Below are 23,704 nucleotides of genomic sequence, written 5' to 3'. Positions count from 1 at the left end.
TTTCTTAAAAGAATGCAAATCACCTACTGCCTCACATGCCCAAGTCTTTATTTTATGTTATGGTCAAACCTTGAAAATAATGGTATGTGATGTGAATGACCCTCAGCTACTATGTCACCAAATTTTAGATCAGTATCTGTAAAATTGCTTGAGGTATAGGTATTTTTGTGTTGGATCAGTTCAATTAGCTGTGGTAGCCATTTTGAATTATATTAATTCCAAAAGTTAATGAAGTGTCGGATGTACATCCAGTGATTACTTTCCAAATATTTCATTAAAATCTGACATGTTGTTCGAGATATATTTTGCTAACAGACAGACAGACATGGGCAAAAACATCACCTGCCTTTCGGAGGCAGTTGGTAACGATCTGTATAACATATTTGTGTTTAAATATATATATATATATAATTACCATTACTGAACCACAACAAGTTTAATATATGCTTACATGTTTTTTTTGTTTTTTTTTTTTTTAAGATTTGGATGCGTGCAGCAGAGGAGCCCAGTGTGACTTGATGCCGAAGGAGTAGGTGCCTCATCCTGATCAGATAAGAGTAATGGAAGCGAATGAAAAGACCCCTGTCCCTGATGGCCACAGCAAAATGGATGTGCTCCCTGAGGTGTACCTCTGTTATCATCCACGCCTGTGGACACAGATTTATTGCCCATTAAAAAGCTACACTGAAATGTACCTCTTAAAATGGTGTGTTTATCCTGTTGAGAAGTCCTTTCAGAAATGAAACAAGACAACTGCAAGTGCCTCTACACCAGGGCAGACTCAGAGTGACAAATACTATGAGCCCATTTTATGTGAGGTTTAATGACATAAAAACCTAAATTGATCTTTACCATCACATTTTGACAAAATGAACTTTCCTTGAAAACAAATATTTTGAAAAACCAAGTAATTACACAGAGAGGTGCTCTTTTTTTCTTTTCTTCCTAATTTACAGAGAAACCTTTTTAAACAAGCAAGGGAGAAATAAAAATAGGAACAATCTGCATTTACAAAAATGAAATTCAAAGCAATCTGCTTGTAGGCAATAAATCTGACATTTATCTACATTATTTATGATAAAACACCAAAAATAAAGGGAATACATAATCATATATTTCTCAGGAAAAACTGAAAAAAGTGACATTTACTCTAAAGCCATAATTGAACACGTTCAGTTTTTGAGTTACACGGTAATACACAGCATTTGCACAAAGGAGTGAAACTAAAACATCATATATCAACTCTGATTTATCATACACCTCACCTCATGTGGACAAGGTAACAGGATCATTTACAGATGATGGAAAAATAAAGGAGCATTGATAGAAACAGTTGCAGTGTCATCAATGGCACATGCCCTAGCCCGAGAACCTGGGATATGTGCAAGCAACACAATCTACGGCATTTAACGTGGAGCTGGTTTCCAAGAAAACCTTTTAAAACTGTCTCAGTGATTGCTAGATCGAAGCACATTACACCACTAGACTGAATGTTTTCCACTTGTATGTTTAAATCTGCCAGTTTAGGATTGCTGTACAAGTTAGAAAAGCTTGATATTTCAAATTTATTCCCACTTTTTGACAAAACTGCAGACACATTCTTTCCTTCTGCCCCGTTTTTAATTTTTTTTTCCCCCTTTCAGTTCCTCCACTCTTGGTGAATGGATTTCCCAGGCTAATTAAAGCCTATTAAAGACAGGTAATGTCAGAGCTGGTTGCAGGACCATGACAAAGTGCTGATAATTGTCTGCCAGACTCACTAAATCCACCTGTCCTGCAATTATTGCCTCCCCCTCCCTTCCTCTCCTGACACATTAATCCACTGCGTGGCTTGCTCGGCAGGCTGATGCCTCAAAGTGCATCCAGCAAACACAGATGTTGGATTTCAGACTGGCTTAACACGCGCATGCCTTAGGATAATTGTAGCAGGAAACCAACACATTTTCAGGAGGAAGCACAGGAGCACGCCACTTTACACGAGGACGGGTGGTTAAATGTGTGATAATTTATGATTGTGCTCTCAAGTTTCTTTGAAATTAAATTTGTTGGATCAATTTATTTTGTCACGGGCAATTTGGAAAAGGTTAAATCAACCAATTTGCTTCTATTCCATACCTATACAAAAAGGATAACAAAAAATGGCTGTAATTATTTATTCAAAGCTTCAAAAACAAGAGTTCATAATTGCTAAATGTCTGTCCTTTTCAAGTTCTATTAACGTACACATGAAAGCTCAGCTCAAAGCCAATAAACAAATAACTTACCAATTATTGAAAGTGTAGCAATGTTTTTTTAATGTATTTTTATGCCATATTGAATAACTGTTCAAATGTTTGTGTAATTTAATTATCAGGACGGTTTAAAAACTTGTCGTTCTCCAACTCATAGCTGCTTAAATGAGGTGAGGAAATAGTTTGATAATGTTAGCATGAATGCAGCACTGTCAGGAGCTCCTCGCTCATAGTTTAGCCTCAAAGAAAACATCTGGACAACACAGCAATTACACCAAAGAACATGTGCTGTTGTGATGAGAATTTACCCAGGGTCCGTAGCTAGCGCTGCTTCTCACATCAACCTCTAAAATCAAAGTCCCTGGACACCTAACACTATCTGAAGTTTTATTTCTGTATACATGTGCAGTATGTACAAAAGTATGTCCAAATCCTTCCAATGTTTTTGACTTCCTTCAACATATCTCAAGTTATTTAGGTAGTTCAGGACAATGAATTTAGAGTTTGACATTGACATAGTTTAAAGGTAAAACAAAAAGGCTGATGCATGTACAACAGCTAGGTCATCCTGTGGAAGAGTAAGGTGTGTCACTGTGGTAGTTGTAGTCAGGGCATACCTTCTGCACCAGTTTGTAGTCTACACTATAAAAGGCTATATAGATGCATATGACTTTGAAGGGTTTTGAGCACAGCCATGACACGTGGCTCTGTGTATGCTCCTGATAGCACACCTTGGATGGGTCATAGCCGCACAGGGCGGTCTTCTTGTTGCGGTCTGTCTTATTGTATTCAATGCGACAGTTGAACGATTTGGTGTCTTTGGTCTCCAGCGTGGACTGCTGGGCGATCTCAAACTCCACAACCTTTGAAGGTGGCACCAGGCTTACGGACACATTCCCCATTCCTGTAGAGTTGTGGCGAAAGTAAACGCTAAAGGTGCCATTCCCGTGGTCCACAATCTTTCCTGTGATCAGGAGGTTAAGTTTGACGGTCTTGATGTTGGAGTGGAAGTCCCCCCACCCAAACATCTTTTTGAACTTGCCAGTCTTGACGATGGGTCTGCGCTTAGTTCTGGTCTGTGCTCCCTGAACATCTGTCTGGTTAGATAACCAGTCCCAAAAGTCCTCCATGTTCTGTAAATATGTCATTTCCCTTGTGTTGCTCTTGAGCTCGGGGGAGCCCCTGGCAAACAAACGTAGGGGGTTGAGGATCCGTGGACTGGCCCCCGTGGGAGAAATCTGTCCGTTTTCACTGTCCCTCCACTCGATGAGTTCTGTGGCTCCTCCATGCACTTTCCTGCATGTGACCTTAATAGAAAACAGAGAAAAGATAGACAGGAAAATGATATTTAGTGAGGCTTTTTAAAACATTGTTTTCCTGTAATTTCTTGTTAACTGATATGACACAAAATTTAGGCTAAGTACCTGCATGTGTTTTAGATGGTTTGTTTCTAATTGCTCATTAAAAATAAATGATTACCATATTTATGGGAGGAAACACATTCCAACTGCAGCAGTAGCGGTGTAGATAAAAAGATAAAAATGAAAGCACAAAAAATAAATTTTGCCAATGCTTGCCAGTGTTAGAAAACACTTGTTAAATAAAGCCTTTAATGTAGCTCAAATATAACTTTGCTGAACTCCATCAGGTGCCTTTGAACAACCTTTACTTGATAAACTAAAGTTTTGCAAAGATGTTCCACTTTTAAACAAACTGCTGAGCAAACTTTTCTATTTTAATTAACATAAGGTTTTACTACAATAAAAAAAACAATGTGTCTTTAACTTCTCTGTTCTTTTAAGAAAGTAAAAAAAAAACAAAGAGAACCCCCCCTAAAAAGTTTAGAGACTTGGGTATTCATGACATATTTGCACAATCAACATAACTTTCCACTGTATCATTTCTGTAAATCTGCTCATTACCCAGTGAATTTATATGATGCTCATTGGGATGCTCATTTTTTTTTACTCGTGAAAGAAAAAGTTCTAATGAAAATACCCTGAAGTGTTATTTGTGTGTGAGGTGGCTGAGGATGGTGACATGTTTGTGCAATACAGAATTAATGGCATTGCCTGGATGTCACTTAGCAACATCAAGGATAAAAGAGGAAGGATTAGTCTTCTTTACGAATGGGGGAGGGGTGTTATTTAAATATTGTTTATAATTTAAGACATTTCTGTGTGCCTGGTTTTTGCCTGTTGCACTTATTCTTTCAGATAAGATTTTTTTTTTGTCATACTCTTCTGTTACCCAGATATAATGTCACATGCTTAATCATTATATCTATGGTGGAAAGTAAATGATTAAATGTTGGGAGAAAACACACTTGTTGCATACAAACAAGTCCAAATATTTTGATTGCACCAAATTTTAGTTTCATATTTGTATAAGTCTTTTGGAGTTTGACATGACAATCCTCAGATATGACTTCTGTTTATGTCTGTTTGGTGTATATCAAGATGTTTGACTCTTGAGTCTTGTAGTAGTGTCCAGGCAGTAAACCATCCTCTTTAGTGGTGTGGCACTATAGAGGAGCGTAGTGCTAATCCAGACCAGACACAGTTCTGAACTGTGATCCCTCCTTGTATCTCAAAGCCGTTTAGCTTCGGGAGCGATTTCTGGTCCACTTCAGATAAAGCTGCAATAATTCACAGCAATGAGCTTAGCTAGTTTTATTAGTAATTAGTACTGCTCACTCTCCCCAGGCCCTGTTATAGGGATCACTGAGAGAAGCAGATGTTGAAAGTACAGAGCAGCGGCTGTTTGAATCCTCACTGAGATGCTGTGCACTACTCCCAGACTAATTATAATTTTGCTGTAAGCCTAACTGAAACACGTGTGTACAAAGCTAACAAACTAGGTCGTCTGGCATTATTTGTTTTGTCACACTTACATGCTAACAAACGTTTCCGTCTGACATGCAAAGGGGCTGCATGTATCCTACTCTGTGCTATTTTGTCCTGCAAATATAGCTTTTTTTTCCAACGCTACTTAAAGGTATATCCAAAAGATGAAACCAAACATAAAAAGGTTATCATGAGCTGTATCAAATGGTCCAGTTTGAAAGAGTTTTTTTCTCCAGTAGCTTTCCAAATATATTGAATGCAATTCTGAGTCCACACTTAATGTAAACAAAGCACTCTGTTGAATTCACATGAACTATGTGGCTGCAGTTTGTGTAGGTAAACAAAAATGGCAGAATCGGACAAACTTAGTGTCAAAGAGCTGACATTTAGGTGGAAATATAAGAGTGGATCTGGTGCTAAATGCGAAAGAAAAAAGAAAGAACGAGTAAAACACCTGTCAAGAATAAATATCAAGGATCAAGCAGGGAGGTGGAGCGCATGAAGACAGAGCTTGGCTTTCACACACACACAGCTTTTGCAAAACTTCTGCCAGACTGGTAAGTTTACAATTTCCAGTCACTTTGGTAGATTCTGTAGGTAATCACATGTAGTAGTTGGCATCTCATCACAAATTTTGCCTACAGATTTTTAATTTAATGGACACATTGCCCATTGAAGTGGGAAAATAATATTGTGCAGATTTTGTTTATTACTTCTTGATGACTTTGGAATGAGTACTTTTTAGCTCCAGACTTGAGTGGCACCTTAAGGCCTAAAGCAGAGTAAAATGGCTTGGCTAGCTGGATATGGAATGCCAGATCAATATGTCTAATAAGGAGCCTGACCAATCCATCAGTTCACACAATGCTTAATTAAGACAGTTGCTCCCTGAAAACACAGATGAATGAAGCAACCCTGTACTAATGTCCCACAATGTAGTTCATGACAGCCACAGCCATTTAATCGACCAGTACTGCTGGCAATATTCCCAGATGATGCTGCTGCTTAGTAATACCTTGTGTGAGCTCTGCTCTTAATTCGATTTGACTCTTGCAGCATCAAAATAACAGCCACTGCTGCAAACAAAAATCCGTGAGCTCCCAACAGGAAGATTTCCTCACCTCTGTGAACAACGAAGACATGGCACTTGTCTTCCCACTGCTTAAACTGTCTGATCCATTACACATTGAGTGTCATGCTGCGCCGCTGCAGAGGTGAAACTAAATTGTCTTTCGGTGTAAATCTCAGGTGAGCTTTGTCTGGGATAATTATAATGGAAATGAGAGAGGAGTTTAAGTATGATGAGCAACTGGGAAAATTGCTGTGACAACAAGCGGATCAGCACAGGGATATCTAATACTTAAATGCCCCGAGAGAGAAGAAGCACGGGGAACTTGAAAGCTTGCGCTGAAACATGGGCTTTGCTTTCTGTCTCTTTCACTGTCTCCTTGCACACCTTGTTCATTTAGGTGGAAGCGTTGCCTCTTAAATAACAGACTAGAGGAATATGAGTGTTTGTAAAAAAAAAAAAAAAAAAAAAAAAAAGACGAAGGAAAAAAAAAACTGAGGCAAGGTCTGATGAAGGAGAATCTACAAAAGCTTAATTAAGATTTCTTAATCGGTGCAGCCGAGCTAGAGGCGTTTCAGGGCGACTTGAAACAAGACATTATTATGATAATAACTGCAGACTTATGGAGCTGAAAAACACCAGACTTCATTTCAGCTGCACAAGGTAAAGTTACCAGAGGCGGATATCTGTCTGTGTGGTTTGGCTTCTTCCTCTTCCTGTGCTTCTTACAGAACAAAACAAAACATGCATGAACCATACACACTCCTGCAAATGCAGCACACCAGTCAATGTTACATCTGCCCTCTAAAACAGTGTATAAATATTGTCCTAACTTTGAATATACTACACCTATTACACCTATTACAATAAAAACTTGATAATCATAGATTATAATAAGGTATAGTTTATGAGATCAAATCAGAATAATCCATAGTATATATACCTTTTAGTATATATATATATATATATATATATATATATATATATACTGTTTCCTATATAGCAACTAAAAGTGAGCTACTTTTAACCTAATGTTGATTATATTTTAATTAGTAGAGTCAGTTGTAATTTACTCTGGATCAAATTGCTTTGTGTTATTTTGAAAAAAAAAAATGTATGCATACTGGACGTTGCATTTTTTTTCTATGTGGAGATTTCACAAACACTGAAGAAAGAAACCACATCTGTTTATTAAAAATCTAAATTTATTATTATAGATGGATAAAACAGCAACAATAACAAGGAAATTTAACATAATGTTTTGATGTGTAGTCTCCTTTCAATAATACTTAGTTTACTTTTACTACTTTTTTCACTTTTATCAAGACGTATACAGGCTTTTAAATTATTTTTAATAAGGATTTGAAGAACAAGGGGTTGATGTAATTTTAATAAAATTCATTGCTAGTCATTCAAAATGCATAAAAACATTATCCATCAGCTGTGGATTTCCTCACCCATAAAATCTTTTAGGTGCATTTATACTAAAAGTTACTAAAAGTTCAATTTGATATAGGATGAATAGGTTTAGAATTTTTTAAAACAACAACATCAACAAAAAAGCTTATATCTTATTTCACAAGCAATTATTATATTCAGTCTATGTGTTACATTATTTTATGTGTGTCAGAAGTGTGTTCTAAACTGAATATAGGTCTTTGAGCATCTTGTTTTTTCAAATTAATCTCTCCCACTATAGATCGTTCCTTTTTTTTAAGGTCATCTCACTATTTATATAAAAAAAAAACATATATAATGTCATATTGCATAAAATCTAACTTCAGGTCTTGAAGTGAATATTATATTTAAATGTTGTGACTGTAGGTTTTACCCTTAAATGCTTTAATTGCTGCCATTTCTGCACCATTTTGACCTTTTTGTTTTGTTTTTGTTCTAAATTAAGACTAATATTTCCCTTGTTTTGTCAAATTCTTGTTATGTTTTGTCAGTTTTATTTAGGAGATCTTGGGAAAAACTGAAATACAGACAGTGGCCAGAGCAGCAGCAAGTCACACAGTGAGTCAGGATGAATCAGCCTCGACATTCATCTGTGATGAGCAGTATGGAAAGGGCTGCCTGCTTGTCCCGTGGGTAGACATATCTTTTAGAGGCCTGACATAAAGGTAATTGCCACAGTGACCAGAACTAGCCTTTAGAAAGTTATTAAGAAGCCAGTGACATCTGGCCTGTGGATCATCTGAAAGATGCTGTTAAAATGTATTTGCAATGAGAATCTGGTGCTTAGCTGTGACAGGTCCTGAGCTGGAGGGAAGCCTGCAGTGTTGTTTTGTTTGTAACCATAGAAATCTCCCTCACCCTAACACTGTGTGCCCCACGTGGGATGCGAGAACTTTATTTGAGGGGGGAATTAAGATGCTTCCTCTGCCACTGAAATCGTCTTTTTGAATTTTTCATAGTGGAATTATTTTTCCAGCACATAAGGCTTGGATATGCATCTTGGGGAAATTGGTTTCAGGCATTTTTTCTCACAATAAACAAAATGGGCAATTAACCTGCTCATCAGTGCAAGCAGAGCAGTTTCAATGATGCACCCCACTGTTCTTCATGGATTTATCTGTGCAAATTGACCTCACTTTGGTGGTGCAATTCATTTCCCTGCTAATTTTCTGTGTCTGAAGCTTCATTAAACTTGATGCGTTTCCGCGTAGTAAAAAATCTGGACACTCCACGAAAATTATGCCTCATTCAACCTTTAGCTTTTGCAATACTTCCCAGCATCACAGAAACACAACACCTGTCAGCCAGCTCAGCCGGTGCTGTTAGTGTTAGCCTGCAGACTGACTGCAGCATCTTTACTTTCAAGCATCCAACATGACAAACGGCTCAGTTGACATTAAAGCCATCCTCAGCCCGCAGTCCGCCTGCCCAAAGACCTTCCCAGGCCATCTTCCTCCTGATGTTGTGGGGCATATCATTTGTAATGATTCACATCCAGAACCGGTTCCAGGAGAGGGGACCCTGGAGGCGCTTTGGCAGCACACAGCAAAGGGTCTACACCCTGCCGAAGAATAGATTGGTGCTCTGATCGCTGGAACAGCTTCACGCTCCAGAGCCATCACTTTTAATCAGAGGCCGGCTGGGGAAATACATGGCAGGTGCTTCAGCACTGTGGTGGATCGCAACAGCAAATCCACACCGGGGGGCACTTTACCAATCACAGAAGGCTTCGGTTAGAGTGTGCATGTGCATGCAGCAAATCTGCTCCCCTCCAGTATAATCCTCCAGGCCATTACCAGCTGACCTTTGTGAGAATGAGACAGTTTCTACTGTTGAAATGCTCCTGCTAAACATCTTATTGATTCTGATTTCATTTGTGACTGACAAAATGTGTGATAAATATTGACAAAATACACAGTACTGTGCAAAAGAGTTAAACCAACCCTATGATTTATGCCTTATTTCAAAGAAGACAGACTTTCTTTTGTTCTTTTAATGTAGTGTTTGGTCATTCTCCAGGATTTCTGGAGGGTTTTCAAAGCTTTTCTAAGGGTTCTTGAATACTGCAAGAAAACATGTCTAACAACAAGCTAATAAATTGATCTCTGGTGTATTAAACCATTAAAAAAAACAGATATTCAAAAGTGATTTCTTAGTTCATTTTTAAATATTAATTAAAAAACTGTGAATGAAGAAATTTCAGGCAGACAAACTGTGCATGTAAGTCTATGGATTGGAAAAGAAACAGTTTGCAGTGACAAAATACTGAGTTGAGTTTTAGAATAAGATCATCTTATGATGTAGTTGTTTTGGTCAAACCTTGTAAATGATCTTATGTGCAGTCTCATGTAAGACTGCGAGATCTCCCATGATCTGTTAGCGTTTGAGCTGAGGATGACTCATAGGCAAACACACACACATAAAGACAAGGGAGGAAAAAAAACATCATTGCCTTCACCTTTGGCAGCGGACAAAAATTAAAATTATAGAAAACATACCAGTTTATATAGCAAAGTCAAGAGCCTCTTAACAACTACATGGTTGAGAATGCTGTGACGAGTAAGGACACAAGCCACTTCATTACTCACTGACCTACAACAGCTGCCCGATTTAAATCCAGGTTTTAGTCAGAACAACGTCAGTGCCCAGCTATTTAAACTCAGACAGGCTTACGCCTCTTCTCAACCACTGTGTTCCTCTCAGGAATGCTATTTAAGCATCCACAAGCACAAAGAATTTCCAAACCAGATTGCCTTTTTTTGTGGTTCTATGATGGAACAAGCTCCCAATTTCTTTCTGAATAAGGCATTCCTCCCTCGTGAAGAATCTCCCAAAACCTAATCTCTGCAGAGAACAGCTCCTCTGTTGACACCTATGGAACACCTAACATGCATCACCTGCTCGTTCTTTGCACCTCGATCACTGCTCCACCTGAACTGACATTTAAATAGATTTAGCACCAGAGGTGTAAACAGGATCTTTGTACTGAAGCCTGACTGGTTCTCTTCACTTTGGATAAACGTGTCTGCTCTCTAAGCAAATGTATAAGTAAAATATAAATATTATATGTAAAATGCATGTCGATACATAATAATACTTGACATTTTATTCATGTAAAAATATTGCCAGAAAAAATGTACATTTCTTTACACCTTCTGTATCGGTTCTTTAGTCATTTATTATTGCCTGCAGCTGAAAGGTGAAGGCAGATGGTAAAACGTATGTCTGCGTTTGTGTTCATGTCCCTGTCTGTAACAAAATATCTCATGAACCATTCGACAAATTTTGATGAAACTTGTAGAAAATAATCACTGAATTGACATCTACAATTGATTATTTTTTGGAGTCAACCCAATTCAAGATGATTGCTACAGCTGATATACATTAGCCGACTTAAAAATGACTACACCTCAGCCAGTTTTACAGATAAGGAGCTAACATTTTATGTGGTAGTAGCTGAGAGTCTTTCCCAACACATACTCTGGGCATGCCACCATGTGATGTTGCATGAAATTGCACACAGCTTTATTTTCAAGGTTCACTCAAAATGGCCACAACTCTGTTATTTCTCAGCATAAGGTAATCTTAGCTTAAAATTTTAGCATGAAAGTTGGAGGCTAATTTGCATTCCTTCATAGAATGCTAGATCTTAATTTGACTTTTTTTAATTGTTTGGTATGTACAACCTACTTTTAATTCAGAGCATCTTTTAATAATAGTTGAAATGTTAAATACTACATCATGTCACAGGATGATAACATCTGAAAGCAGTCATCAAACAGCTGTACTCCTGAGCAAAACTGTTTTTCTGCCACATTTGTTGATTTGTTTTTTTGTGCAGACATGGAGAAAAAAAACTCCCTTTCAAAAACAAACAAATATAAGCTTTCTGACTTGTTTATTTGTTAAGTTTCATTTTATTCTAGCACAAATTACAGCAGAAATGTTTCTGATGAGTTATTATGGAGTCTAAAAGTGTATTCAAGCATCATCTACTATAGAAGGCTGCCCACACTTTGGTGTAAAATGCTACCTGACAGCTCATGATGTCACTCGGGGCTGCTCCATTATTAGCATAAATTATAGCACGCAACTTAACCCTCCTCTGGCTACCATAAATCATATAACTTATGCCATTAGTCATGTTTACAGTGTCAGTGTTGCTCTTCTCCAGCTCAATCATGGATCTCTCCCATTTTTTCTTCTCTGCGTCAGTCCTGTCCGACTCAAATGGAAGCCTCGCCTCATCTCGTTCGGACATTGGCAGGACTTGTCCTGGTGTTTACGTGAGTTTTTTAAACTGAAACATTCTGCATCATTAGAAAGCCACTCTCTTAGAGAAGGACTGCACTAAACTGAACAAATTATTCACAGTTTCTTTCCCCGCAGTGAGGAAGCAGCTCAAATGGAGTTGTAGAAACACGTATTAGTGCTCAATAACAAAGTGATCTAATTTGTTGGGATTCTAAGGCAGGCCGTTTACTTTTACAACTAAGAGTCCTGAAGGCATCACATTTATTGAAGTATTTGCTTTTTTTAAAAGTTAGCATAAATTCATGTATTTTTTTGTCAAACAGTTTGCCAAATGAAATCACAAAGCTTCCACTTGTAACATGATGATGATGATGATGATGATAATAATAATAATAATAATAATATTAATAACAAAAATAACAACAACAACAACAATAATAATAATAATAATAATAATAATAATAATAATAATAATAATAATAATAATAATAATAATAATAATAATAATAATAATAATAATGAAGCTATTTTTTATACAGATGCATCTTTAAAATAAATTTAAAGGCACTCTTTGCAAAGTATTAAATCAACATAAAATTAGTTATACTGAACTATAACAAATGGTGCAGTTTGACAGAGTATACTCTAGTAGTTTTCCAGATATATTGATATGAAATTATTAAACGAGGGTACGCACTCAGTGTAAACAAAGCACTCAGCTGAATCCAAAGCAAACCACGTAGAAGCATGAGTGACGTGACTGACCTACAATAGGCTGGCTGTAGTCTGTGTAGTTAAACAAATATGGCGGAACCGCACAAATATATAATCTCAGAGAAGACGCTGAATCTGCTGCTAAACATGAGAGAAAACAGAACGATTGAGTAAGACAATGGTCAGGAATAAATCCTGGGCATTAAGTACGGTGCAGCACCATGAAAACAGAGCTCGGCATTTAAACACGGTGCTTCAGTGAAACGTCTTCTAGACCAGGAAGTTTAGCACTTTTTTGTCTGCATGCTTTAATCAGAAAAATCTGAGCATTAATACATACAAGCATATCAAAATCTTTAGATTTCCTCATCCAAGCACCTCTTTCATTGATTATTGTTGACTTTTTTTCAGCCACTTCAGCTGTTTCTGTTGGTAAACAAACCATCAATGTGAGAAAAATTATAGTGCAGATTTTGTTTCTTAGTTTTTGATTTTTTTTTGTTCAGTCTTTGACTGGTCTTTCTGAGTTTGCAATAAGTAGATTTAAAAAAGGATGAAGAGTCAGCCAGTCTAATCTCTTCATGGAGGTTATTCCAAAGAACAGGAGCTCTAACAGAGAAGGCACAGTCACCCACGGTTTTCAAGTGGGATTTTGGGATGGTTAGTAGCGCCTTAGCTGAGGATCTCGAGGTGCTGATAGGGACAGGAAGTTAAAAGGTCGGCAATGACATGAGAATTCAAGGTGAGGTGTTTGTCAAAGATCATACCAAGATTCTCACAGTGTTGAAACAGAGCTGAAGACACAAGGCAGAACTGGATAATTAGGTACTAAAACAGTTGTAACAAATTGATTCCATTCTTAAAACTTAAAACAGTTTGTTTCCAGCTGACTTTATTAGAAGCAGACGTGTGAACCGATGCAATAAAAGTCAGGCTCAAGTAACTTCAACACCACAACACCAGTCATTTCTGATAGCTGGAAACCAAAAACAACAACAACAAAAAAAAAACACTTTAAGTGTCGAAACTCATTAAATTATTGAGTAATATTGCAACGCCATTTAATCTCTAACTTTGAACACAAAGAATATTAATTTTAGAAACTTTAAGGAAAATGACGAGTTGCCTCCTGAACTGATCATGTTACAATCTTTCTAACACCATGAAAAATGGGATTCATCCACAGTGAATGAGACAAGTGACATGAAGAAAACAGCACGATGAATGAGTGAGCAGCGTGTGTGTGTGTGTGAGAGTGTGTATCAACCGCCTCTCGGAAAGATGAGCATAAAGCCTGATATTGGTGTATTTATTTGGCAGAAAATGAGTCACAGCTGTTTTTAACATAAACACTATTAATAAACTGTAACACATTTCTGCATGTAGAAGTTTCAAGTATTCTAAAAAAACAAGATAACGCTGCATATGACTTGTCTTAATTATAGATAAATGTAAAACCAAGTAACAGTTCAGTGCTGTTTAATAATGCTTTAGTTTTTCTGCACAATAAATCAAATCTTATTTCAATACATATTTCATTTAGATACATTTTTAAAACTTTTTTATCAACATATGCTTTGGAATCTCTAACTTAACAGGTAAAATTGCAACAGGAATAAAAAAATACTGTGTCTTAGCAAATTATACTTGAGTAAATGCAAGAAAATTATTTTAATGAACTTTTATGAAAGTAAAGAAACCCACAAAATTAATTTAATAATAAAAGTTAGTAGGATTTAACATTTAAATTAAGATGACGAATAACAAAATAATGCTAGACTGAAAAAGATAAGACAAACTTTTTCACAACCTACTGTTAATTCTTGTGTGAAAAGGGATCAAAATATAAATTGTAACGCTGTATTGTCGTCACACCTGCAGACTTCCTGCCTCCAATCAGTTTGTGAGTTGACCACGGGAGGCCTGCGGGGTGATAATGAGACGTGAGCGAACGCGGCTTAGTGTGTAAAAATTCAAATGCAGCATCGCTGCTGGATGTTTGGAAAGCATTAACAAAGATCCCACCAGGAGATGAGACGGGGTGAGTGCAGCCGCTGGGCTGAGAGCCTCCAGGTAAGGTGGATGCTTGCGTTATCTCAGCACCTGCCACATACGACAACTGCAAAGCTCTCAACACTTCACTTTTAGGCGGGCGTTACCTTTCAACGCATCATCACTTTCATAATCCCCTTACTTGGTCAAAGCAGCAACTCCTGGCTCCTGACACCTGCCGCACACCCTGGATTCCTGATAGCAGGGATTGGAAAGGATAATGCTGGAAAGCATGTTGGACTTAGTGTAATTATCTCTTGACCAGTTTTAATACCTTCCCACAATGCATAATGCCTTTGTAAAACTATTCAACTAATATAAGAGGAAATGTGTTATTCTTCAAACTTCAGGATTCAAGTTTTTAGCTTTCCCCTCTAAAACGTGATCTAACTGTTTTGTGCTACCATTGAGTATTTTCTTCTATTCATATCTGTGCTGCAAATGATAGAAGTATAATATTTTAAAAAATGAGAGAAAAAAAAAGGCCTTGCTTGATTTGTTCAAACATGCGTCAACTGAATTCGACTGAGCAAATGTTTCTATTCTCAAAGCTGATTGTGCCGCGTCTGATTTCAGAGAAACGGCGCCCTTTGAAGAAGAAACAAGAGCTGGCAAGACTCTTTTTCTCAGAGACGCTCTGAAGACAGGTACATCACAAGAAATACACAAAGACACCGCGAAAGCTGACAGCGCTTTGTTAGAGCTGAAAATGACAAGATGCAAAAAAAAAAAGGAAAAAAGGAAGAAAAAAAATGGGGGGCCTCAAAGCTGCGAGGCAGGAGAAAAATGCAAAACAGAGAATAATCAGAGGAGAGATTTATTGTACTTATTCTGAAGCTGTCACACCTTGCCTTTTACAGGAAAGCCATACAGTTTTAATTAAAGAGGTCAATCATTTTCCTGAATTCTGACATGTGGTGTGATTGCCTTCTCCACGACCTAACCAGGTGGTAATTAAAAACTTTGAACGTCAGAGTGTAAAATGCAGAAACAGTTGCTTGTTCATAGTCATAATTTGTGTGACTGCAATTTTGTCGTTCTGGAGAACTTTAAATCTAACTAACTGCAGTTAAACAATAGTGGGCAGTGATTTCCCCTCAGCTGAATATGACATACATGTGGTTTGGTTTAGCTGCAGCACAGCAGAAAATAAATGCAGTCAATAGTCTGTTAAACGGTAAGGTTGTGCATCAGAGGATGCTGTGTGTTTCTGATATTGCAGAGCGGTAATGACAATGCTATAAGGTAGCAGAGACTCCACATCTAACAGCGCCTCGGGCTGCACAATGCCCATAAAAATTCATAGCTGTGGACTGAGATCGGGAAACTCAACAACATATTTAACATAATGTTTCCTGCACTGACACCGCTGGAGCGAGTATGACTTCAACTAAAAGAGCCGAGCTCTTCAGTTCATCCTCAACTGTTTGCATCACTGGAGTAGTCTCAATAATCACACGGTTAATGGCTATTTGACTAAAGTCTTTAATGGGCCTTCCAGTTTCCAGATTACGGCTTTTGTCAACACAAAGGGCAGTTGTGTCACAGTGATCAATCATTTGGAGCTTCTGTCTCTTCATCCCAGGACCTTTATCAAGGATTTATTGCCAGCATGGTTATTATTGATAATTGGAAAAGGAATAACTTGCAGGAATCCTTTCAGTCAAAGTAAGCTGCCGTGGCTGCAAGCGGCATTTGAGGGGTTTCGCCCTTAAATACGTCAACCTTTCCCTTCAGAGGTGCGAGACAACGAACGGGCCGAGGACGGCAAATGCCACAGACAGTATTGTTTATGAGGGATTATCTAGTCAAGCCTTCTGGCTGGAAAGATTGTGACCCCAATATGAGCACAGATACACATCGGCACCATGTAAGCTCCAAAAATGATTCCTGGAAGGCAGCACATGCATACATGCCCTCTTCACTCTGTCAATCCATGTTTTAATCACTTCCACAGAAATTTTCTCTGGCCTGCCATTTTGCTCTCTCTCCACCCAATTTCTCTGGTGGCTTTTTGAAGACTTAAGTTCTGCTCTTTTTTCCCCCCTCTCTCTTTCTTACAAGGCAAATCCTGGGAGAGGTTGATGTGAAGACCAGGCAGAGCAGGAATGTGAAGAATATAAACACATTTTTTTTATTGTCCAGAGGGAAAGGAAGGGGGTTGTGTGTGCAAAAAGGGGTTGGGCGCTGGGGTCTGTAAAAGAGACGAGGACCTTATCACAGCCCAGCAGCTCTGTAATTCGCCACCATGATAAAGTGGCAGCGCGGAAAACCTTACAAGGCTGGCACAATCCAAAGACGGATTAGGTTTTTCTGACATAAGCTTCCTGAAAAACTAATCAATCAGCCCATGCAGCATTATCAGGAGCGTGAGATTAAAGAGCTGCTCCTAATCCCCCCAACTGTACATTTTATTACACTTCCCAGTGTTAGTTGACTTTAAATATACAATAAATAAATAATAAAACCCAACCTAATTGAGCATGAGGAAGGGGAAGAGGGTTAAAAGGTCCTCTGAGAGGGAATTTGTGTAGAATTTGTGTTTTGTTATGAAGACGGGGATAAAACGGTTGTCCTTGCCAGAGCCGATTCTGACTTTGGAAGGAGCATCGCAGTCCCACTCTGCCACTGCAGAGAGAAAAGAGGGGGAAACTATTTGATGTCTGAGTTTCACGGAAAATAATTTTAGTGCTAAATAGTAAATCATTTTGCTGTTCTGAATTTTCACATCCCCCGTTTGCACGTGAACAGTTGTGCAGCTCGATGTTGATGTAAAAGTTAAAACTCAAGCCAAATCCTTCACAAAACCACTTGGAAATCTTTAAATCACTGTACATCAAAGCTCCACAGATGAACTCGGCGCATGGCATGATCCTGACCACACACTCTCCGTCTGGTAACCAGCTCAGCTTTGTCTCACACACTGTGCCACACCTTCCCATTAAGATGATCTACCAGCCTAACCCTGGGGTGCCGTATTAGTCCTAAAGATGGTCTCTATACATTTAACTCTGCCGCTGAGCCCATCAATTTGGTGCTTTGTTGTGACATAATGTTACCAAAGAGCTTTCACCCTGGCAAGAAGACACAAAGACTTAATAGTCTTTGTCAATGTCTTCTCATATTTAATCCCAAGCGGAGTTGAAAAGCCCCACGTTCCTCTGCATGTTATCAGTGGGAGATGATTCAGGGAAGGACAGGCAAAAGGGAGATGGCAGTGAGCTCATATATGCTTCCTCTTTATCTACATTGTTCTGCTGTCTTTGCATAGAGGATAACTGTAACAGATGTCAGAAAGTAGAAAGGATTCTCCCAGGATGGCTCCTGACCCTCTTATTTGCCCCCTGGGGGTTTTGCACAGATGCTCTGGGTTGGGGTTTTACTTTCACCACTTGATTCACGCACCTTTTCTTGCAGCTTAAACATGTTTGTACAAAGAGGAAGAGAAAAAAAATGACTTCATGGTTCGACAAACACTGGATCTGGAGAGGTTTGTCTGATTTGGATCCTGTTGGCTCTGCACCCTCCAGGTGCCTCCATATGAAGACGGGTTTGAAATCTGTCTTTTGAACTTTGTTTGATGCTGTCCTTACATCCTTTCAGAAACTCCTTAGTAAAAAGTAAAAAAAGCAACTTCATGTTGAAGGCGTTTTTGGCACTCATTTAAAGCTTTAAGAGCATCAACACATCACATTGTGCATGTTTTACCTCATGAAGTTGAGATAATATTGATTAAAAAAAAGGCTGATATGTCCCCAGTCAGACACTGGTGGGTGTGCTGGGACCGAAGCCATCGAGGCATATAAAGAGCCTCCCCAAAGAGGCAGTCTGCCTCTTTCTCTCTGGAGGCGCGGCTCCCAAAAGGCTCAGAGCTGATTATAAGAGAACAGAACAGACAGCACGTTGCTGCTGCAGCTGCACGGTTCAAGGCTATCTTTAAAGTAGTCCTCTTTGAGGATTGAGCACAGATGTGAAGAACTTCTTCAGTCAGATGGCATTTTCTGCTCAAGTCTGATCAGAAAAGGATAATCGAGATAAAACCAACAATGTATCAAAAAAAGTAGAGGACAACATCACCAGATTTTGATCAAAGTGGAAAAAAAAGACTTTCCCTAAAGACCTGATTTTTCTTTAAAGAGCTTATACTGCAATGCAACTACAATTACACTAAAGGAAGATTATGTCTAAAAGCTTAACTCAGTCAGTTTCTGCAGGGAACATCTTTTTTATACTCACAGGCACATAGTCATTGTTTACAAGAAGGAAAAGAGCAAGCTTTTAAATTTAGTAGGTTTCTAATTTTTAATTTGTTGTTTGAAATGCCAGTTTTAAAATATGTAGCTATTTTTTAAGCATAGTAAAAATATTTATCACTTAGGTGTCCAACCTGGAGCCAATTAAATCATCCTGGTCAACATCCGGCTTTGAGTCTCTGACATTTTTTTTTTTTTAACAAACTAAGAATATATTAAACCAAAAGAAAGCGAACACGCCCAGTCCATGATGAAATAAAAGTCACAACACTGTCATGGTAGCAATCTTCTAAACTCAACCAGGAAGTAAAGTAAGTAAATGCTGCATTTATTGTAAAATCCGCAACAATTCATTTATTTATTTTTCTATAATACTGTGATGTTGTTAGTTCTGAAGTTTTGCCCAATATGTTTTGAAATGTGATGTTATGAGAAAAGTAAAAAGTAGGAATTAGCCAACAATATGCTGAGCTGCTGTTACGGTAGGCTGTTTATCTGGATTTTAAATAAAACAGCAAAATTACATGTACAACATAAACTACAATATGTAAAAATAAAATGCATTCAGTTAGACTAAAGGCTTTTTATTTTAATGATGTAGGAAATGAAGTATATGCTATAATTTAAAAAGATTTTAAGAAAAGAAGCATTTACAGAAATGTAAATGAGTCAGACTCCTGGTTAATTTGAAACTGCTTTTAGGAAAATAAAAACGATAATGAAAAATAAATAAGTAAAAAATCAAATAAACAAGTGTAACTTTTGTAAAAGTCACCTGTGATGTGGTTCTGTTCATTATTGGCTCTGTGGTCGTAAATTATTCTACCAACAGCTGCAGAGCTTCAATAAATGGATGCAAAATGCTGCTTTTTAAAAATAAAATTAAAAAAAATCTAAGTAAGTTTTACAATAAGTTCCAACTGGGCGGGAAACTACAGCCTGATGAGAGGAATCTGCTCACCTGGTGCAGGAGGACAAACAGCAGGAATGTTTGCAGCGGACTCATCTTCAGGAGCTTGTGGGTTTATTTACGATGAGCGGCGGGTAAATCCTCTCTGGGAGACTTGGAGAGGCTAAGACGCGCGTTCCGCTGAAGCATCGCTGAGCTCACCTGCGGAGGATAAAATCAAAATAAAATAAGACTGGAAACATTTGGCTACTTAAAACACTTAAACGCCCACCACATGTTCGGAACCCAGCGTTTTATTCTCACGGGTTTAATCAAGTCCTGAACTTTTCCTTACTGTTCTGCAAAAGCAACATTACCTCACGCTGGAATCATCCCGGCAAAGAGTTCCCCAATCCTCTCAAAATGTCTCCTTCTGTCGGGATGTTTGGGATTCCTCTGAGAAGCTGGGGTTCTACAAATAAGACGAAACGTCTACAAGACAGCGACTTTAGTTGCAAACTGCGCTCCTCTAAGTTTCCAGCCAAACAGAATTAAACTGTTTTCTCTTATTTAATCCGTTTAAGCAATAAGTTGTGCGCAGTCACATGCAGCCAAGTGAGCCCGCATCCCAGTAGGAAGACTGCAGTCAGACACAGACAACAGTCCGCTCCTCAGCTCCACTTGGTTTCAGTGCGCAAAATCCTCCGCTGCGCGCCTGGAGACTCCAGGATCAGCGCGCATCCGTTCACAGCTCAGAGCGTCAGGACCTGAAGATCTGCCCCTGTGCTCTCACTCTCTCCATTTAAGAAACAACTAAGGTGCTTGATGTCACTGTTAACCGCTCCTATTTTTTTAGCTACACGTCCAAGTTATTTAACCCATGGATGTGCACACAGGAAAGAAATCTTATCACGCAAATGAATTATTTGTTGATTCTTAGACTGGAGAATCAGAGATCTGGTTCTAAACACTCAACAGTCAAGCAATGCTGTTTTTATCATTACTAAAAAGATCTGCAGAATGTAAACCAAACCCTTATTTACAAACTAATCTTGTTTTTCAGTTTGCAAACACAACCTCGTAAACAAAGCTTGATTTAAACAATCACATTGATAAAAGACAAGATGATAAGTGATAGCTTCATTTTGGAGAAGTGGTGACCTCGCAGGAAAAGACAACAAAATGTCAAACACCTTGGTGTAAAAAAGTTTTTTTTTTTTTTTTTTGGTGGCGGACAAGGCTGGGATAAAATGATTGTCGTGACTTTGGCTCCATCATGTGGTCAAAATCAAAATTACACAGCCTGAAAATGAACAGCAACAAAGGTGATCAAATTTATGAGGTTCCATACAAATGTCAGTCATTAAGAGACACACACGTTTTACTTTGACAAGTAAAGCAGAGGGACAAAGACAGAATAAAATGTTTTCTTATCAGCATTTTACTTTCTGTAAAATATAGATGTGAACAGAGAAACTATGTATGTCTATTTAATGTTTCGTGTATACAAGCTCGCTGTCTTGAACTCTAGACACAAAGTCTGCCTCTAACCTTTCACATGAGCTGGACTCAGCCAAGAGGTTACACAACTTAAATGGATTATTATCGGGCAATTCAAAGTTAGTAAGGGTTTGTCACTGATAATGACAAAGAATGATTAAATAACTAACAAGTTGTAGAAAGGAAACCGCACTCCTATATCAGTTCAAGTAGGAGAGCCTTTTGAGCCCCTTTAACAGCTGATTATAAAACTTAATAGATAACTGAACTTTCACTTTAAACTTTGACCTCAGCAACAAGAACATTTGAACTCAGAAGAGACAGAAAGAAAAAAAAAATGCTCTTCATATAAGTCTTATTTTGTTGGAAGAACAAAAAAATTATGCTCAAAAAATGTATGGAGTCATTCAAATGGTTGAATAAAACAATCACCACGCTCATCATGACAGTGCAAGAATTTTACAAAAGATTAGATTGTTTGCAAACTGATAATCAGAACATACATTAGTATCCTCAGACTTTTCAGAAATGAAACATTTCATTTGATTTTAAGCAATTTCTTAGTTACCTTCCATTAATAAGTTGCAAACCCTAATACCATAAAAGTTTAAGAACATTCTCTCCAGCATTAACGTATAGAAAATTTAACCTCAGCTGTGCATGTGTGAGCTCTGTTACTACTTAACGTTTGAGGAAGATCAATCCTTGTGGGATAGACAAACCATCTGGCATGTTTAGCTGTATAACTTCTTCAGAGAGCAAGTCTTAACCGAGTCTTATGGTCCAAAAACACCTCCTGTCTAAACTGTAATTCAATGGCAATATATCCTGCAAGTTTGCATTTAAAATACGTCACTATTCAAAACAATATGATATGATGAATCCAATACAATACAATATTCCTTCAGGAGCTTACCTGTTTTTTGACTTACAAAGACAAATTCCTCTGAAATTATTTTTACATCCTTAGGTCAGCTATGTGCAAGAGATCCAAACAACCCTAAACTTCAATTTAACATCCCCATAAGCACAATCTAACACACACCCACTAAAACATCCCAGAAATGACAAAAAACAAGATTTACATTCACGTCTTATTTCATGTGGACTGGTTTGGAAACGGTTGTTGCTGAATGAGGGCAGCGGGATAGACTCCAAAGTTATGAAACAACACAGCTCTGGGACCTGGGATGTCAGCGTGTTAAAGATCACAAACATTTCCAGGACTAAGACACGTAAACTGATGTAGTAGCTTATCACACCACAGCCTGCCGGTCTAAGTTAGGATTTGTGATTAATTTGGTTTGTATTAATAGGTTTTTAAAATTGGTTTTGGTCTTGCGCAGCCAATTGTTCAGCTCAGTTCAGTAGCCTTCTGGTGTTACTTCTGTCTAGTCTTATTGCGTTTTGTAAAATGGCTGAAATCCTGTGTGTGTCAGAGGTTACTGGCTGCCTGATATCTGTGTTCAGAGATCAAGACAGTTGATGTAAGTCCACAAGGTGACAGTTTAAAGTGCTGATTAACTGCATGAAACTGACCATGAAAAGCATGTAGAAAGGAAATGTCAACAGTACATGTGAAGTGTGCACAGTTTGCACCCAGTGTGGTTTGTACACACTTTGCTTTGTAGAGGAAAGATTGATTTGAGTGACTGTGCACATAGGGCAGTGTGGTTACCCTATCTGCCTTTTTTTCCTTCTGCTCACACATTTCATACTGAATAGTCTTTATTAGAAAGGGCATGTAACTCATTCAGGATTTTATCTCTATTTTGAGCTTTATTTGTTGCTTTACTTTGACTAAAACATTAATTTATTCACATTTTGATAAATAACTATCATCCTGCTGCAGAATTGCTGGGTGTCTCTAATAAAGAGCTGTTTTATGCATGTGGCACAGCATGACAAATTCCTTAACGGTCTAAACCTTGTTAAACTAAAAGCTTTTCTATGTAGCTAACAGGTTTGCTGTTGCATAACTTAACACAGTCATATTTGTGCGTATGTGTGTATGTGTGAGAGAGAGAGAAAGCTGCATAAAAAAATAGAATGAAACTTACACTGCCAAGGCTATCAGTACATTTATTCTGTTTTCATTTGTTTAGAATAAAAGTGTGTTGTTCTTTTGATGCCTTAATTGAAATCTTTCAGACTGAATCATGTCAAACAGGCAGCAGCAGGTAAGGAAGGATGGTTTATTTATTCACATTTTGTTCTTTGTGTAGTTTAACCTGGTTGTATAAAAACTTTACAAATGGATCCTGGGAAAGATCAAAAATATATTTCACTGTCCTAAAAATGAAAAAAAAAAAGTAAAAATCCCAATAGTAGATCACTCTTTATTGTTCCTGTAATTACCTAATTTAAAGACAGATTACACCACGTTTTCTTCTGATGTTGCCTTCTTAACATTGTGGGATGAGGGTGGTGCTGCTGGT

The 23,704-nt window shown here is 38.0% G+C and overlaps 1 protein-coding gene across 3 annotated transcripts; it reads right to left on the bottom strand.

The window, feature by feature from the left end:
• Positions 1–766: 766 nt before the first annotated feature.
• On the bottom strand, positions 767–22,413 carry nxph2a (neurexophilin 2a). 3 transcript variants are annotated; one of them, XM_037976161.1, is made up of 3 exons: positions 22,183–22,413; positions 19,839–19,988; positions 767–3,538 (listed from the first exon to the last, which is right to left on the bottom strand). In XM_037976161.1, exons 2-3 carry the CDS (start codon positions 19,881–19,883, stop codon positions 2,795–2,797), a joined length of 789 nt encoding a protein of 262 aa, XP_037832089.1. In that variant the 5' UTR covers positions 19,884–19,988; positions 22,183–22,413; the 3' UTR covers positions 767–2,794. The 3 variants fall into 3 exon arrangements, with proteins under 3 accessions (XP_037832089.1, XP_037832090.1, XP_017276112.1); XM_037976162.1 differs by having other exon boundaries at positions 22,199–22,413; XM_017420623.3 differs by lacking the exon at positions 22,183–22,413 and adding an exon at positions 20,144–20,876.
• Between the last annotated feature and the right edge of the window lie 1,291 nt (positions 22,414–23,704).

This window comes from Kryptolebias marmoratus, linkage group LG6 (assembly GCF_001649575.2).
Source record: "Kryptolebias marmoratus isolate JLee-2015 linkage group LG6, ASM164957v2, whole genome shotgun sequence".
NCBI lineage: Eukaryota > Metazoa > Chordata > Actinopteri > Cyprinodontiformes > Rivulidae > Kryptolebias > Kryptolebias marmoratus.
The sequence above is the reverse complement of the archived record's forward strand: the minus strand, read 5'-3'. Positions and strand labels throughout refer to the sequence as shown.

Excerpts from the sequence above, each read along its gene's own strand:
- nxph2a (XM_037976161.1), bottom strand. The coding sequence starts at position 19,883 with ATGAGTCCGCTGCAAACATTCCTGCTGTTTGTCCTCCTGCACCAG. Across the intron at positions 3,539-19,838 it reads TGTTTGTCCTCCTGCACCAG|GTCACATGCAGGAAAGTGCA; the intron begins GTGAGCAGATTC and ends TTTTCTATTAAG.